General features: G+C 42.6%; 1 protein-coding gene across 9 annotated transcripts in view; it reads right to left on the minus strand.

Moving 5' to 3' along the window:
* Window positions 1-1414: 1414 nt before the first annotated feature.
* ELF2 (E74 like ETS transcription factor 2) overlaps window positions 1415-18981 on the minus strand; it is a 38933-nt gene continuing 21366 nt past the window's right edge. For 5 of the 9 annotated variants that reach the window (XM_074823672.1, XM_074823679.1, XM_074823673.1 and 2 more), the window contains 6 exons: window positions 11925-12038; window positions 10792-10965; window positions 8731-8817; window positions 4304-4496; window positions 3553-3906; window positions 1415-3135 (listed from right to left, as the gene is read on the minus strand). In XM_074823672.1, the coding sequence (XP_074679773.1) occupies window positions 2508-3135; window positions 3553-3906; window positions 4304-4496; window positions 8731-8817; window positions 10792-10965; window positions 11925-12038 (1550 nt within the window). In that variant the 3' untranslated portion in view covers window positions 1415-2507. Of the gene's footprint in view, window positions 3136-3552; window positions 3907-4303; window positions 4497-8730; window positions 8818-10791; window positions 10966-11924; window positions 12039-12830; window positions 12981-18981 lie in introns of those variants that run through there. The other 4 variants (XM_074823674.1, XM_074823676.1, XM_074823677.1 and 1 more) reach the window with 3 other exon arrangements.

Below are 18981 nucleotides of genomic sequence, written 5' to 3' on the forward strand. Positions count from 1 at the left end.
ATTGCTGCCTTCCATACCACACTTTTAACCTGCTTCAGCTTGTTCGTTCATTTGCTCTTAAACTCTGCTTCCCTGCTTAGTGTATGAAAACAAATCCCTTTTTCAAAAGACTTTCAAAGTTCCCCACAGGCTGACCTGGAGCTATTCCCACATTTCTTACCAGTCGAAGGGAAGAATGGGACTTACTGCTAGGACTCTACAGGCAACTCATTTTTCAGTATTAAAAGTTAAAGGGAAAAAATAAACTCTGGTCTAAGTATTTAATTCTGGTCTCCTTTATCATTACTGAAGACCTCAGTTCCAGATTTTCATTAAAATTGCTCCTCTAGGCATGAAGTACTTAGATGGTCATTTAGACTTAAACTATTTTGGGATTATCCGACTTCCTACTCTGAAGACTTCCCAGGGCATCTCACTGGGAACTGGGGGTGCCACTGGGCACCTGGCTACCCACAAGCTGATGTGCTGCTTCTCTAGTAACTGTGGTAGTGCCAGTGTGGTCCCCACGAAAACAGCGTGAGCTACCCTGCAACTATTTTAAGCCAAACTCTTGCACGTGGACTGCAACTACAGAGCAATTTGTGTACTGTGTGTTCTCACCCAAGCTTTACCCTGTAGCAATGTATCGTGATACCTGTAACTTCAGTGCAATTATAAATGGAAAACATTTAGATACTTACTTAATTCAGAAAACACACATCTGCCTGAAGTCATGCATTTGTGCTGAAGCCAAAATATTAACAGTTGGAAATGTCAATGGCAACAACATCAAAAGGACCAGCAGTATACCTTAGTATTTCTCTTTTTTCACAATTTCTACCTGCAGGTACTTTCAGCTTGCTTCTATGAGATCATCAGAGAGATTAGTACACTGGAGTAGCCAAGTCTGCTCATTTCTACCTTTCCTTTGCAGTGCAGCCTTAGGAAATGAAGGTGTAGCTGGAGCAGCAATTCAGTAGTTCACAGAGCTCTAGAAGTTATTGACTCTCAGAGTCATTTAAGCAATCCCGGTCTTCTTTGCATTAGAACAATTGGGAGCACGTACAACGTTACCACCCGTCAGCTGGAGGGCAGTAACTTCTTAAGCTACTCAAGTTATTCCACAAGCACTCATGTGATGAGCCACAATGCAAGAACATGGCGTATGCTCACCATCCCGAAAAGGCGTAAGAGAACTAGACCCCTGTCAGAAGTTACCTCACCAACTACCGCAAGCTTCACAGATATTTCAGTGAAAAACATTTCAGTGTACTATGTGAGATAGTTGGTCAGCCATTTGGAGTACCGGAGTAGTTCCAAACTTCCACACTATATCAGCTATCTTAGGCTGAATGCCTGGAAGATTTGAAACAAGCAGAAAAGAAGGTTAATAGGTTTAAAGGAATAAAAAAAAAAAAAAGCAGACCAAACACCATTAAATTTTGTTTCTATATTTCAGTAAAACCTACTTGAATACACTTTGAAACAAGAGTACAACAAAATAGAATATACTTCAAATGTTGAATATACAAACTATTATAGTTCATTCTGAACACTGGTACTTCCCTCTTAACTTTAACTAAAAAAAAAATTTACAGGTTTAGAACTACCTGACAAAAGCTCATGCTGGGCGTGACCTTTCAAGTGACAGAGTAGAGCTGAAACTGAAATGTATGCATGGATGTCAAGGCTAAGTGAGAGACACAGGCATGTTACAGCAGGAGGCAGAAAGCCTGCTGCTATTTTGTCCACAATTAAGAAATTTAGACAGACTTTTAACTACCATACAAAATATGTTACATGTAATTCTATAACAATACTGTGCTAGGTACAAGATTTTTAAAAAATTTGTTTTAATAAAAAAGCTTTACACAAACAAGCCATTAGCTTATTTCAAGAAAGATAACTGAAAATCAGTCTAAGGCTTTCATTTTGAATCTGCTTAAGCTGTATGATACAAAAATCCCTCTAAGGTCTCTGTCTTCTTTTAGAAGCTCTTTAATCTTCTCCTTTATTTCACATTCTACAATACCTAATAGCAGGGTTTTTCACATAGCACCAGTTGAGTACTGTGGGCACACAGTAGTAATTGCTGGTATGCATATAAAATGCATCAAATTTGCCATTTGTAACAACGAGACTTTCCTCTCCCCCTGAAAACTAAAACCCAAGGCAAACCTCTCGCACAACTCTCTTTTAGTGTTCCAGGTCTTAGTGTAACTTGGTAATGGGCAACGTAGTGAACTGTTTGGTCCCTTTTCAGTCCCTCTATCTTTCCTTCTCCATAGGTTCAGCTGTTTCCCCACTGGAAGAGGCAGTTTTTGTCAGCATATCAATGTGGTTCAATTCCCACTGAAACACGGGAAAATAAATTTTTTTTCCAGTAAGTCTTCAAAATATGCATGTTTATTAACATTTCAAAACTCTCCTTTTCGACTTGGTGATCGCATCCACTTCCCTCCCCCAATTATGTCAGTATATTCAAAACCGTAACAGGCTAGAAGTCCATGCTGGAAGCAACCTATTCTTCATTTCTCGCACGTTATGATTCCTTCTGTTTTCACTGTTACAGGAAGGGCAATAGCTGAGGGCGTGCTAACTACTACTACGTGGGTCACAGTCTTGCTTCCATCTGCCGGCTTCTCTTCTTTTACCAGCTGCAGTGTTTTCACTTCACGTTCCTGTTTTAAAGCCGCTGTGTCTGATTTAACTTCCGGACTTTTTATAACTGCGCTAATCACCCTGGGAGGAGTCTGGCCAGACGCCTGCTGAGCAGGCACCGATAGTCTCATTACTGGTGTCCCATGAGCTATAGACACAGGGGTTAGTGCTCTAACAGCCAACGGGGTTCCCACAATGTTAATACTTCCTGACCCCGACAGGCCCGTTTTTGTTTGTAACTGACACTGCGTAAGTTGCGTGGCAGGGATCGTAATGATTTTGGCAGGCTGCATTGTGATTTTGTCTCCGTTTTCAGCAGAGGTTGGCATCACAGTAGGGATTGTCTGGATTACTACCTTTGGAGTTGTTGCTGTTGTCGGACTTGTGTTGGTTATTAACGGCGACCCTGCATTTACTGACTGCACTGCCACGGTGGAGATTTTCTGTCCCAGAGAGGTCATTACAACAGGCACTTGCATTGCCACACGTACAGTCCTGCAAAATGAAGAAAGATGTGTGTGTTTAAGCCAGAACACAGGGCACCATTAGAGCTGACAACAGGGATAGACAAACATTTATCGATTTTTAATTGGTTCTTCAAAAAACAAACAAAACACACCCAAACCTTTTGCACAACTAGCAATGGGACTTTGGAAATTCAGCAGCATTCATCTCTCTTTTTTCCCCTTCCCTCTCCCTACATAATTTTAAAATGCATGCGAGGGCAAGCCTATTGACAGTTGGCTCTGATCTCATAAACTAGACTTCGATAGTATTCTGTCATGTTACACTGCTGCTAGCAAATCAGAAACTATTTCCAACATTTAAAACATAAAACTAAAAAGACAGCTTCCTAACCAAAAAATTGCTTGTCATTAGCAGATGGCAAGCCCAAGCCCCATAAATACAAACCTGGGAGCTGTCGTTGCTGGGACAGTAGTAGTGGTAGTTGAGGGACGAGATGATGATGTATCATGCACTGGTGAGGCAATATTCACAACTCTGGTGACTGCTTTTTCTGTTCTGGTACAGCTTAACTGAGAGGAATTTTTTCCTCCGCGTGCAGAGGTTGCTGCTTTTAAAAGGTTTTCTGCAGATAAAGACACTCTTTCCAATGACTTTTCATCTGTAGGCATTGACAAATCTTCACTGCAGGACTCGCTTTTGTCATCATCTATGACAACTATATTTTTTGGCATTTCCTTAAACTGATATACAAGCCTCTGTCCCTCAACTTTTGCAAGGATTCCTCTTTGATAGTAATACCTGCAAAAAAAGTACAATTAAGTAGTAACCAACATAGTGACAGATTTTAAAGAAAACCTCATTCTACACTAACCAGAAAATCTGAAGTAACCACAGTAAAACCTGCAGTGTAAGAAGGTATGGAAGCAAGCTGGCAGAGCATACTGGCAAAGTATCTGAAGGATCTAGCTGAAAAAAAAAAAAATCTGACCTTTTAAATACATACTTCAGGAATTAAATTTCAGTTTAACCGGTAACACAAAAAGCAACAGGAACTGCAAGACTGATGCTTTTTAAACAGCTAAGTCAGCAAGAGGACAAAGCTTTTAAGATTTCAGAACTGTTCTATTTCTATAGGCAAAATTAAGAATCATAGTTAAAATTATAGTAGATAACTTAAGGATATAAGAGTTTTTACCTCAGAGCTCTTCCCATAGTCTCATAGTTCATGTCAGGTTTGTTTTTGTGTTTTCCCCATAGCTTGGAGACAGCTTTCGAGTCCACAAGTTTAAAGATCCCCTTCTCTCGCTGAGTCCATTTAATATATCGAGGACAAGTATTTTTGTCCTGGAGAAGGTCCAGAAGGAACTCCCATAAGTACGTTGTATTTCCTGTAACCAGAAAGCATTTAAATATTAGAAACCCACTTTCAAAGACAACAGAAAGTTCTCCATATATAGGTAACTCTGAATGACCTGCATTACAAGCAAATGTTACACAGAGGATGGTATGTAATGTAACATGTACGTATTCATTAGATCTATAACGTTTAGTAAAGCTTCCATAAATATTTACATTCTGAAAAGAGCTAATCCAAGTGATCTGCTATATAGCACAGGAGCCTGTTCAATCCAGCACCCATTCTCAGTTCTTGGAAGGAGGTGTGGGAGGGTGTTCCAAATCACTACAACCTACATCTGTTCAGCAGAGGCAGGACGAGAGCTCAGGATTTTCTTCTCGTATTTGCTTACACGGGGAATGGAAATACCAGTTCATTTTATGACACACCGTAGGATATAAGTAAGTCATTTTTAAAAGGCATAGAACCTTCAACAACAAACCATCTCAGCTGTGGTTAAGTCTGTAAGACAACCTCCTGTCCAGGATCTGGGGTGCCCACACCGACTGGTGACAGCCCCATGTTCTGACCCTTCCCAAACACATGCTGCAGAGTGACCAAAGTCCTTCTAGCTGCAAAACCAGTCCAATTTCTTGCTACAAGTATTCATATGGCAAAAATCCCACATATCTTTCTGTAATTAGGGGGATACAGAATAAAGTCAGTCTACAGAAGAAAAATTTGATGTAATTCTCAGGTATTCAAGAGGTGTAGCATTTCCACTGGAAGAGCCCCAAAATGGGGTTTATGACAGTGACTGTCAGGATAGCATAAAACATAACATGGGGGTTCTCTGCATCTAGGAAAAGGGGAAGAAGAGCAGAAGAAAAAAAGCAGATCACATTCCAATTTGTACAGCTGGAGAAGGGTCCTCAAGTTATCTGAGAAGGGAGAACTAAGACAGAGCTACAAGAATAATAACCTTAGAACATTAATCCAAATTCTTCACTTGATCAGGCTTCCAGGGGGTGATGTGAGCCAAATAAAACTATTAAAATTTTTTTTTGGCAAAAAAAGTTTATTAATTCCTGAGATTTAGAGGCCTAGCACAGCACTTTGTTATGCCATGCTGAAGGCAATTAAAATACATTAAGGCACGCTGAAGACCACTGTTGCAACTCCAAGAAGTTAGTTATCTTTCAAAAACCTCAAAGGGTAAAAAAATGTGTAGTTTCCATCTTCTGGAATACCACCTCATCATCAGAGAATAAATGTATTTTACCACATGCTCCAATAAACAGCAAGTACTGACTCAATAGGTACCAAAATCCAGCTTCCACTGGATTTCAGAGACATCTATATGAGGACCTATATGAGGAAAGAGTCAGCAAGAGAACTCAGGAATCCTGAAATCATCCTAGATTTTAGGGAATTAATAATTTTTTTTTCCTTAGCTCTGGAGAAATAGAATTTCTGGGTCCACCGCCAAATGCTGCATATCTGCAACAGATTTTTTGCAAAAATGTAAGTGGGCTTCAGTATTACGAAGTAAACAGAAGCTTCAAGAGAAGTCACCCCTGAAAACACCTAATTTTTCTGCAGGAACAGTGCTGCTGGCTCAGCAGTTTCCTTCTTTGCCCTCATACTCTCTATTGACCTAAATAACAATTTTTTTCCACAGGAGGAGTATGCAATGCCTATACTACTCAGAAGCCATCTACTATTGCCAGTAAGACCCAGTGATACTTGAGGTGGGTCACTGTGTTCGCTATAGCTGCTATGCATTTAACACAAAAAGCTTATTACAGAAATGTTTAACACAATCTGGAACCATTTTTAAATCCTTTCTCCTTAGAACCAGACTTTCCTAATACTATGAATCCAAGCTTACAGACTCCCAAGGAAGAGAAAGACATGGCTGGAAAATGTATTACCTGAAAAGGTTTACATTCGTGCCGCTCTTCAGCATCTGTAAGCCCAGCCTGGTAGACAAACATGTCCCAGCACCTTGCTAGGAAGACAGGAGCCTTATTTAATAGCACAAAGCTCATCTCCACCCCTCAAAGGTCTCACGCTAACCAGTACTGTAAGTGGCCACTGAGCCAGACATTATTATTACCTATCTTAACTTCAACACAGAGTAAATTTTGCACAATGAAAGAAATTTTTGTGGCCAGCTGATTATCACAGTTGCCAGCTGCTTAAGAATGTTGGCTGTCATCTCAAAATAGAATGATTAATGGCCACAGAGTATGTGAATGATACAAGGCATTGTGTGTATCAATGAACTGTCACATTGCTACCAGCATCTATGTGGAGAGGCTCAAAGCCAGTTTTGCTCCCTCCAACTGCCTGCACTTTAAAAAAAAGTATTTATGCAAATGAAAAAGAAAATATGGAAAGAGAAACCATGCCTGAACTGCCAATCCACTACATGAGGGCAAAAAAATACTATCTCACTTAAGAAAAAAATATTAAGAAATCTCCAGTTCCTCCTGTATAAAAAAATCGAAGGGCACGATTAAATCAGATTTACAGCTGCTTCACTTTGCATCAGAAAGTGTCAGGAAGGCACAAAGGAAGGAGTACCTACATGGACAACAAGCAATCGATCCCCTTTCCCAATGTGCACAACCAGCTGTCCTCCTCCTCCATGACTTAACTCTATTGACAGTACTGAGCTCTAGGAATAATTCCCAGTTTCAAAAACACACTGCATGTAAAATAGCCTATATTTGCAAGTCATTTTTTAAAATAAGTAACAAAAAAATAAATCCAGTAACAAAATATTTTGCAGGACATCAAGTTAGCCTATATTAAGGAAAAAAAGTATTTTATGCCAGTTGTAGTGTAAAATATGGAATGAGCTACCTCGTGAAAACAGCAGACATAAGTAGATCATAATAAGGGTCCACAGAATAAAAAAAAAAAAACACCAAACAACTAAACCCACCACCACCAAAGCAGTACCATCTCCAACTTCATAAAACAAACAGCTATAGAGTGAAATCACCAGTACAGACGAAAACTAGATGAGACAGAAATACAGGCATACAGGCCTCCTTTCTCAAAGTTATTTGTACAGCAAACTAGGAACTGGGACACTTTACGAGTACTGTTCAGATAATGGAAAGCTGTAATAGTGAAATCAGAATCAGAAAGCAAGCTAAGAAGGCTTTAAGAATACTCAAAAAAAATAGAATTAAACAAGATGTACTTTTAAGTGCAGCAGATGCAAAATCTGTGATCTTCGCTGAGGTCCACTGCTACAGCCAAATCCACAGACAGCAGCAGTGGCCACTGCAGGGAAGTTTAATTACTGTTTGTGGTGGCTTTCATGAGCTAACATCTGCACAACGTCAGTCCCATTCTTCCTTGCCCTACTGACAAATGTGACAACTCAGGAGCTGCGCCCAGATAAGGAATTATGTAAACAGCTGAGATCTTGCTTTTAAACAAATCCCAGAAGAATAGCGGAGCTGACCACCGCACGCTCTTTCAGCTAGTACGCTGCCACTGCAAGTCACTAAACTTTGTTTCTCCTAGCCACAGCAACATCTCCAAACAACTCTCAGTGCAGTAAGTGGGGAAGAGAACCACATCTTTCACCTATAACCAGGGGAAGAGCTGATACACTGCACACCAACTGAAAGGTAACCTGTGAGCAAATGCCCTAGTCTGTCTCCCTGGCAAGTGATTAGCAGGGGCTTGGAGTCCAAGAAAGGGCCCGCTGTTGATCAGGAGAAACATTAGGGAAGTATGACTCTCCTACAGAAAATCCTCACTCAACCAGTAAAGAAACACATCATCCTTTTGTTTTTCCCCTTCAGCCAAACTGAATCTATTGGTCAAGCAACATATTCTCACTGAAGTTAGTGATTCAACTAAGAAAACATATTTTCAACCATCACCATTACAAACACCCATAAGCCACTTCTACTTGGGAACAAGCCTTTCAGCAGTAGCTGAACAAACTATGTGTCTAGCAGTAAGTTAACATACAACACAAAAGACAGCACGAGTCAATAAACACAAAACAAAGCAAATGAAAAATCAGGAAGCCTATTAACTGCAGAGTGTATTTACAGGGCACTTCTAGAGCAGTTCCACACATCCTTGTGCTAGATTTTGTACACACAAATTTGAAGACATCAAATAAAATTAAAACTTTAATGAAGTCAGTACAAACTCGTCCAAACTTCTAAAGATCTGTATATTTCCTGTGACAGTAATACAATACACATACACTGCATCATTTTAAAGACTCGATAAATGGGAAAATATACCTTTGCCTTCTCTAGGTTTCTTCTTTATACCTAGATCTGGAGAGCCATCAGATACAGCCGATTGCTGGGTTTTTGGTTTACGGCCAGCTGCGCATAAAACATGGGGGAGTAAAAAAGTATTAATCATATGCAGAATAAAAGTATTTTACAGTTTGTCTTTGCTGAAAGAAGCAGGTCATGCATTTTTTTCCCCCTACCATTTCCTTGCTACAGGTATGGATAAATTTAAATTCTTAGATTACTACTACTGTACATCCAGTTTAAGTCACCACTCGGTTGCTTATTTCATAGGCAAATGTAACTCAGACAAGGTAATGGCAGGTGAGGTAAGCACCAAATGTATAGAGCAAAACTTCAGTTTCTTTGCATTCTTTCAGTCCAGTGTCCGTTTTACTCTGAAATGTATTAATTCTTCTGCTTTCTTTTTGGCATTCTAGTTGGGGTGTTGATCAAAGCATCAGTTTGCCTAAGGAATTTTACTACCGACATCGTAAACATTCGTTTCCACCTTGCACCTGGCTGCTGAAAGCGACAGAGAAAAGCTTCCACTCCGCGGGCGAGCGGTGCCGCACGGGACTCGGGTACGGCAGAGTGTTGAGGCGGCTGCAGAGGGGACCCGCAGCCTCAGCGATGCAGGACAGGGGCTGCCCTGCCCCGGCTCGCCGCGGGCTGGCAGGGCTCCCACGTGCCACCTCCTACCCTCCGCCTGCCCCTGCCAAGAGGCTCAGAGCTGCCCACCTTCCTGTGCCAGGGAAATCCTCTCCCAGCAAGACCTGCGGCTTCTTCATCCTTTCATACTTCACTGACCTTTTTACTCAAGGTAAACAGGCCCAAGCAGGGAAGAGGATCATACCCCACGACAGCAGGCTGTAAACAGCCCATGCTTCTGCCTTCAGTTAGAGGCCAGCAGCAACGATTAACTCTCCTACCTCAGGCACAAGAGTATCAATTTTTGCTGATGAGCAATGTTGTTCATTAAACACTGAATTTCAAAAGGCATTAATTATGAAGACCAAAATTACGGCTCTGTAACTATGGCTGAGGGACCTTACACACTTAAGAGCAAGGATCTGGACTCTGTAATAGGAAAAAAATATTTACAAAGTAACCTTCATAAAATTTCAGAACTTCCTGAGCACAGCCCTGTAACGCAATCTGCCCAGTAATGACCATTCAAACAGACAGTGGAATATCATGAAATAGTTTAAATCCAGTATATGACTACAGCTATGGAAAAGCTTTAACTGTAATTTTCTTGCTTGTGCAATCTACAGTAGTTACAGTTATCTGTTATATGTGTTTTTATTAAACCTAAAACTCACAGATCTTAGATTTGTATCACTTTGTCACTACATTGCATTTTTTTCCCCTCTAAATTACAAGTGAATATTCCATCTTAGTACGTCTGGAAGTTCTAATAAAACAACATTCCTATGGTTAGATGAGTTGTAGTGATACGTATAAGAAAACCGCTAGACCAGAGAGAAACCTCTCCAGGTGCTACCCTTCCATTTGGTAGCTGAATGCTTAGTACTGAAACACTGTTCTGAATAGCTTCTCCTCCAAGAAACGCCAATCAGAAAAATAAGATACTTCTCTCACGAGGAAGATCTTGTACTGATTTTGTAAACTGATTTATGGTTTTGTAAGTCAGTATTTACCCTGACGTTTCACCAGAAGAACCCTGAGACTACCTGCTTTCCAAATATATCAATATTTCAGGCACCAATGGTTACCCACGCAAGTCCTCTTTGAATCTTTCTCTACCGTTTCTCCACTTCATAAACTGTGCTTAAAAAACACAACAACAGAGACATAATTTTCCTTTATTGCTTGGCAAAGCCCATTCTCTTGCTACTTTTTTTCTCTTGCTACTTTTTTCTTTTTTGTTGTCGCAGACTCATTTTCTAAGAACTCACAGTTCAGACTCCAATCAGACTGATTACACGAGCAGACAAATCAGCTCATCTAACCTATGTCCACAAGTACCACCTACACCACTTGCGGCAGTGCACATCAGAAATAAATTCTGAGATTGCTCCTGCAAAGGGCCGTACACACCTTTTTTCTTTTTCATTGGTTCATGGATATCAGGGGAAGTTGGAACAGGAGATGCATCCATTGGTTCAGATTCCTCTGTTGACACCTCCACCACAGTTTCTGTGATCACATCAGGTCTCATGGCCGCATGGATAAATTCTGGGGTTGACACACAAGGAGGGACAAAAAATTCCACTATGAGGGAAGGTTAAAAAAAAAAAAAAAGAGTATCTGATGAAGTTTCTACCTGATTATTTTTTACATGTGCATCTTACATAAAATTATTTTAAACAAAGCATATGCAATAGTATAGCAAGATTCTGCTCCAACAACCTGTCACCTAGAAAATCAATCCAATTCCCAAAAACATCGACACTTGCTAGTATTGTTAGGCACAAGACAAATTGTCACACCAATATTCCTTAAAACTAAACTCAACGTTAAATGAAACAACTTAGAGCTTAATCTTTTATCCTTTTCTCCATTTCCTATTTGGTTGCTTTTGGGTTTCAGTTTTGACCATTATTTCATCCAACATATATAAATAACTTGCTGTTCCTTCTGAAGTTACAAGTAATCATCAAGTTCTAGGGTTTTTTAAACTGGTAACACTTTGCAACACAGTGTATTCAGATAAACAGGTAAAAACACTTTTCCCTTAAAATAACTCTTTATTTTAGCAATTTAAAATGTCAAATTCACAGAACCACAGAATGGTTGAGGTTAGAAGTGACCTCTGGAGGGCATCTCGTCCAACCCCTCTGCTCAAGCAGGGCCACCTAGAACCAGCTGCCCAGGACCGTGTCCAGACAGCTTTTGAGTATCTCGCAGGAAGGAGATGCTCCCTCTCCGGGCAACCTGTGCCTGTGCTCATCACCCGCACAGTGAAAAAGTGTTTCCTGATGTTCAGATGGAAAAATTCATTTTAAATGTGTAGCTATTCAAGGATCTCTACCCAACAACCTCTCTCAGACATATAAGTATGCTTTTTACAGGGTGGAGAAGATCATGTAAAAGATCAGTAGTTTTGAAATAAGCAAGCAAATGTTTTAAACAGCATACAGTCTCCACAGGAGCAGGTTTCCCAATTTGCTCGTTTTACTAATTAGCGGAAGGAGAAATGGCTCATGGAGCAGAAACTGTGGCCAACATACCAGGACTCCTGGCATCTCTCAGGCAGGTAGGAGACTCCATATGAAGCAAGGCCTCTGCAGCTTCAATTGTCTTATCCGTGCAGTGTACATTACTTCCATGAACCGATGCTTCCACTATAGAAGGACAGAAAAAATAAATGAGATTACTTACAGAAGTCCACATGTATCACTGTACAATTGCACTACTCAATCTTAAACATGAAAACTCCCAAATTGTTAAGCGTCTTCGCACATTTTACACCTTGCTGTCAACAGAAATGTTTAGGGAAGACACAAGGAAAGCAGAACCAACACTGTCACTTCTTAGATTAGATTTCTGATTCACAACCAAGCTCCTCATTTCTATGAGGAAGTTCAAGAGTTTACATAAGCAGACTTCTGAGATTTGTCTTCTGTCTTCAAGTTAACCAGAACAAACCAGATTGTAATGAGGATGGCTACAAACTAACACAGCAGAGCAGGGAAGCAGTACCATCCCCAACTATTATCCCATTAAAATCTAAAGGTCACCTCTCTTCAGATTTTCAGTCTGTTTGGATAAATATATACATATACACAAATACAAAATTAGTCTGCAAAACAGATATATCCAGTTTCCTTTTCTGACATTAAAAATACCTGTGAGTTGGGTTTAGCAGGCTTAGTTGTTAAAAAACAAAACACAAAACATAAACAGTGTGCAGGGTTGTGGTGTTTTTTAAGCAATAACTAAGGGAAGAAGGAAAAAATATCTCTCTTTTTCAAGTTCTGAAAGTTTATGAAAACTAAGTAATTAATCAAAAATAAAGTAACTTCAGGAGAGCACATTTAAGTTTGATACAGCGCAGATCACAGCAACCTGAACACAGCAGCAACCCCCAAAAAACCCCCCCAACTTATCAATTAAAACTACATCCTATTCCTCACCCTTGCAAAGGTTTTTAAAAGCGGGGACTGCAGAAACACCTGTTGCCCATCACTGGCGCTCTGGGGAAGGTACGCCGGCTCCCTCCAGTCGCTCTTCCCATTTATGGCCATCTGCTCAGAGCCGACCGCTCCAGCCAGGCAGCCGGCAGCCCAGGAAATCTATCTTTAGCGTAAGCAGGGTCACCTCTCTCCAGCGTCAGAGAGCTAAAGAGGATTCGGTAATAATTCTCTACAAGAACTTCAAGGCACTTATCCTGCTGCTGAGAATGTCTAAAAAACCTGAGGTTCGTTTAGTGAAAAGCAGGGAAAATACAGCTAGCGTTGCTTCCGACTGAAGGAAACGCTAGGTACAAACATTCAGTGGGCACACATGGGGGAAAAAAACCTTCCAGCATATTGCAGTTTATGTAAACGCAAGGATTAAAAACTTGAAAAAACCCACTAGCCAGCAGACTGCAGATATAAACCAGAAGCTGGAAGTGAACGAAGTCTGGAAGATGCACAAATGCAAAATTCTGGGCAACCGAAACGTCTCGCAGAACCAGCCCGGCTGCCCACCCACTGGCTGGCTGCTGGGATTCCCACCACAGTCCTCTGCTGGGATGCTATTTAGGGGGCTTTATCTTTTGGAATAGTAGATGCCTGATAAAGCTGACATTCCACCACCAGGCTGGGAACAAGAAAAACCTATCTAAGAGCACGGGAAAATCACCCTGAAGGAAAGGGTCTCTATCACATGCTCTGCCCCTTGGACATTCAGTGGCAATCAGGAAGAGCTTTGCCCAGCGAGCCCTTTCCTCAGCTGCAGGTTCTGGGTGGAGCTGCTGTTTCTTTCCCAAGCAGTTTGGGGGTGTCCTGAGTCGCAGGCTGAACATCTGCACTAAAACTGAGTTGCCCTGCAGCAAACCCTCTACCTAAACATTTTTCTTTCTAAAAAGAAGCTTCAGTTGCACAGAAATTGATGACTAAGTTTCCCCTTACCTACCAGATAAAATTTTCTACTGATCATCAGAATACAGGAACGATACTCAGATACTCATTATAAATGTATCAATTCTACACCAATACTGAAATTGCAAAGTCCAAATCAGCATTTAAAATATTACTATTCTGAAGTATGAAAAAAGATTGAAAGCCAGTCAAGCAAAGCTTTTCCACCTACCACTCTGCCTCCCCCACAGCAGAGCTGTACAATTTTCATTCCTGTTTCTGCTGGTTACCATTTCTGGGACAACTAGTTAGCTTGCCTCTGTGCAGACATCAGGTTCACTGTATCAAGGACTTCTATAAAGAAACTCAGTTGCCAAATTTCAACTGTAAGAGTACTGAATTAGCTTATTGAATTCATCTACTCCTAAATGCTTAAAAGCATACAAAATTTTCCTACTTTTGTATCCAAAGTATTTCCTGTAAGGAACAGTTTAGATGCAGCACCAGAAGTAAGAGGTACTTAGCACAGAGCAGGAACAAGGCAAAAAAGATAGCTGAAAGCCATCTTTGTACTCTTCCAGTATCTTGGCATCCTGCTGAGGGGCTAGAGGGAGGGAAGGGAGACCCAGGGAGACCCACCACCCCATTAGGGACTAAGGCTGCAATACTCTAACAGCCGAGCAGAGGAGCCACCCAAGCTCTGCCTAAAGTAACCCTTCCATTTCCAATAAAAATAGCACTATCTACCCTCAAAAGCCTCTTGACATTTGAAAATACAAACTTCACAAATGTTTTTCCAACGTGAGTTACTTAAGACTCCACTAAAATTGCCACCTAAAAACATCAAGCAAAAAATAGTAACACTTCTGGCTTTGGCTGGAACAACACACATGCCGTCTGTCTATCATGACAGTTAACAAACTAACCAACACTGCCAAAAAGATGTCTATTAAAATACTTACTAAAATGAGTGCTATTACCAAGTTTGAAGTCTTCTCAGCTAGCTACTGAGCGAGTCCATGGTTTTAGCCTCCAAAGCATTTGTCTACCCAGTGAGCATGAGGAGTTTTCAGCTGTGCTCAGGCAACGTTATCGAGCCAACACATTTGGAAGAGAAAAGTGGAAATTTGTATCTCAACACAAAACTTATATAAAATGTCTTTTTGCCACGCTAGAAAATGTCTAATAGAAGACAGCAAGTCAGAGTGCTCAGTCAGGAGGCAATATACTGATGAAAAATACAGCTAGAAAAGATATCCCAAAAGATGAAGTGGGGGAACAGGTTGTCGCAGAGAAGGGACAGAGCAAGGAAAAACCAGGCGGCTGTTCTTTGGGATGACTAGATCAAGTGCCATCAACTAAACTACGCTTGTATCACAACACTTGGTAGCACTTCTCACAATAAAGATGGGGGGTGGGGGGGGGTGGGGGCGGGGAGCAAATCAAAGGGATTCTGCAATAAAAAAAAGCCAACTTCAATCAAAAGCCATCACCACAGAAAATCACTGGCAGTTATCTACTACACAGTACTCGTATAGCTTGTGCCATACAAACATATATTGTCACAGCAACCTTAACCTTCTCTCGGTACATCCAAGGTTGTGATGCACAAGTGCAGTATCACCGCGGACAGAAAAATTTCTAACCAAAGAATGACGTGTATGACTTGTTTCTTTAAAAATGCCTGATTCACAAATTCTCTATTATATTTATACTATCAATCAAGGTACCACTGTGCACATACACTTCCAAAGCTAAAATCAAGTACTGCTTGAGTAAATAAATTGTAACTCTGTTACCTTATATACTCATTTTGGGAAGAATATCACTTGCCCAAATGAAACAAAGTCATTTACATGGATGGAAATAAATTTTCCAGACTTTGGTGACTGAGTAACATGAGAATTGCTGCTTACCAATCTAGAACACATCAGAGCTAATGCCACCACTTATCTTTCATTCTTTTAAGCCAAATCTCATCTTACTGCTTTTATGAAGAAATCTGATTCCTTGGCACTTTTATTTCAAAATAGTTCATTAAAAAGGTTTCTGGTCTGTTTTCAGGAAAAAAAAAAATCCTCTTAGAAAATAACAGTAAACAGTTAACTAGGCTAGTTGACGTCTATCTTCACTGTTGACCTAATGTCTTCTAGCTCCACTTTCTAAACAAGTAGCATGTACAGTAGATTATTCAAGGCTCTCAACAGCTGTTACAAAATACCAACCTTGATAATTAAGTCTGACAGGGCTGTACTTTAGCTTTACAGAAGAGAATACTGGCAGCATATCCATTTCATTACAATGCCCCCAGTTTTAACATAAAACAAGAGTAACAAAATGAATTAAAGCAAGTGATCAGAGAAAAAAAAGTACTGAAGTTTTCAAAAAGGTACTTTTTGAAACTGCACTAGAGCCCCCCCCCCCTTTTTATCTGAAGAGCTATCAATGTCTGCATTTACAAGGTCAACACTTAACTGTAGCACCTGATTTACAATAGCTTATCCTTTAATACTATCAGGCAACCAGAACAATACTTTAATGAAGAATTCACAATTCCAAGCATGGAACTCAGTCAAGAGTGACTACATATATGCTAACAGACCTCATTAAAGTTTACTGGTGTTCACATGCTTGTTTTATCTCAGCATTTAAAAGACCACAGTAAACAGCAGTGGAAGGTAGTAACAGTGCTTAAGTCACATTTTAATTAAAAACAGTTGAATTGCCTGTATAGGTAATACCCAGAAATCTTTCTGCATGCTACACTTGACTGGAAAAGAAGGCATTTTCAGTTTACTGCTTGTTTTATGGCAGACATTTGTTAAAAAACAATTCCAAGAACAATTCCTGGGTTTTTTTAGTATTTTCCTAAGCCTGGCTCTGTTTGCTCAAAGGACTTTCAGCTGCACACAATTTAAGGATGATGCATAACCCACTGCATACCTGCGATCCATAATGAAGACAAGTGCAATCACCTCAAAACACTTGTTTCCCTGTGAGCCGTATGTTATCAGCCCAATATTGAGAGAAATATTAGCCACAAAGCCAAAACATATCTTTGTAAAGTCATTTAGGAGTTGCTCTTACAACCAGCAATTAAGATAAGCTAAAGCAGTAATGATTTTGGTCCAGCTTTCTCCCCATGGTTATCAGACACTCTGATGTTTTTTGTCAACACTGAGGCCAGCAGCCACAGGAAAAGGCAAGGCATAATTAATATAATCCCTTAGGATAAAGGATTCCTCTCTTAAATCCACGTGATACCATCTACGTACATAAATAAGTAAACAGATATGGTATCCTGATAGTATGATGATGGGAATACTAGACGTGCGTGGATATCTGTATCCCTCACTGCAATGCAAATATAAAAAAAAAAAAAAGAATTAAGTTGGCTGGGCTAAGGACATCAGCAACAGCAACAGGTCATTTGTTATTTATCTAAGGGTTGGCTCACAAGCAATTTAGGTACAGTGACTTAAGCTGTTGACACAATGATCAGCTACTTAAACGTTCTCTGTTCATCGACAATCAAAAGTAAAAACCAACTAACTTAAATCTCCTGCAGTAGCGAGCCCTGCCAAAATGGGAGATGTGTTCTACTGGCAAAGCGAAGCCATCTTCTCCATCGTACACAGGGGAGTGCCTAAATGCTTATGACATGCTCCGCTTCTGTTCTGCAGCAGAACAGTTCTTCACTGCTTTGTTATGGGGGTTTTTGTGTGTGTCTCTGGGGCTCGTCCCCCCTCAAAAAAAAACCCTGGGTGTTTTTCCACATTAAACAAAATAAACCGTTATGAAGATCAGGCAACTTGCACCCCTTTTTTAAAAGGGTATCTTAATACGTGGGTAAATGACAGAACATTTACCTTTAGCATGTGTTTGTGCTCGTACAAACCTACTGCCATGTCGACGCAGAACCAGCACACTCTTGGTTTGCAGCCAGGCGCTAACCGCACAACTCGTTACCTGTAACGCTGTACGGCTGCATACCGTTTCCAAGGACCACTTTAAAAAGTTGAGCTCCATGTTGTAAAGCAAAAAATAAAAGCACAGCGGGTACAACTTCCGTGCAGAACTGGAGCTTTGACATTGTATTTGTGTTTCTGAGCAGTGTGACCTCACTCGTGTTTTCTCCGGGGCTGTACCGCACTTAAAAATAAAACCCGGGATCACCGGAGCGGCCTGCTGTCAGAAGTGCCAGACTTATCGGAACCGGAAGAGGCCAAACCGGGACAGGTCCCGGGCAGTGTGCTGGGTAAGCGGCCCTTGTCCCGGCAGCGGCCGTGGCAGGGCAGGGGCTTCAGGACCCGACGGTGCGGAGGCGCAGGACCAGGAGGTGCGCGGCACCCGCACGGCCGGCGGCAGCGAACGGCACTGCCGCGGCCTCACACCTCCTCCCGCCGGTCCGGCGGTGGGGCCGCCTGACAAGCCCCGCTCCGGGGCGCCTTTCCCGCTTGCCCCGGCCGTCCGGGGTGGCGGGCGGGCGGTGGCGGCCACGTGCAGCCCGGCGGCAGCGGCGGCGGCGCCCCCACTTCCGTGTTTACACTCCGCTTCCCTCCAATTCCGTGCGCGCCCCGTCAGCGCCGCGGGGAGCCGCCACTCCGGCGCTCGCCGCGCGCCCATTGGCGGCCGCCGCGCCCCGCCCCGCCCCGCCGCCCTCCGGCCGCCAACGGCGGCGGCCCCCATTGGCGCGCGCGCGGCGGCGGCCGCCACGCCCCTCGCGCTCGGGGGCCCCCCGGGGGAACGCGCCGCTTCCGCTACGCAGCGCGCCTGGGGGAGGGGGCGCCGCCCGCGCCCCCCCCCGCCCCGCTCCATCCCCCCCCCGCCGCACACGTGGGCCGCGGCCCCCGCCCGCGGGCGCCTCCTCCCGCCCCGCCGCCGCAGCCAGCGCAGAGTTTAAAAGGGCACCGGGGAGGGGAGAGGGGGGGGGAGGCTCCGGGGCGCGCAGCGCTCGGGGAGGCCGGGCCGCGGCCCTGCGTGCGGTGCGCGGCGGCGCTGGGCCTGCCCGCTCAGACAGCGTGGCGGCGGCGGGAGGAGGGGGGAGCCGGGCCGGACCGGTGGAGGCGGGAGGACAACAGTCTCGCACACTTCCTGGTTCTCGCCCCGGCCGCGCAAATCCCGCAAAACTCCTCCGCCCGCCCCGCCGCTACTTCCGCCGCGCTGGCGGCGGTAACGGGGCCGCCCGCGCCGGGGGCAGGTGCCGCCGCCGCCCGCACGC

Source organism: Strix aluco, chromosome 4, assembly GCF_031877795.1.
Source record: "Strix aluco isolate bStrAlu1 chromosome 4, bStrAlu1.hap1, whole genome shotgun sequence".
In the NCBI taxonomy this organism is placed as follows: domain Eukaryota; kingdom Metazoa; phylum Chordata; class Aves; order Strigiformes; family Strigidae; genus Strix; species Strix aluco.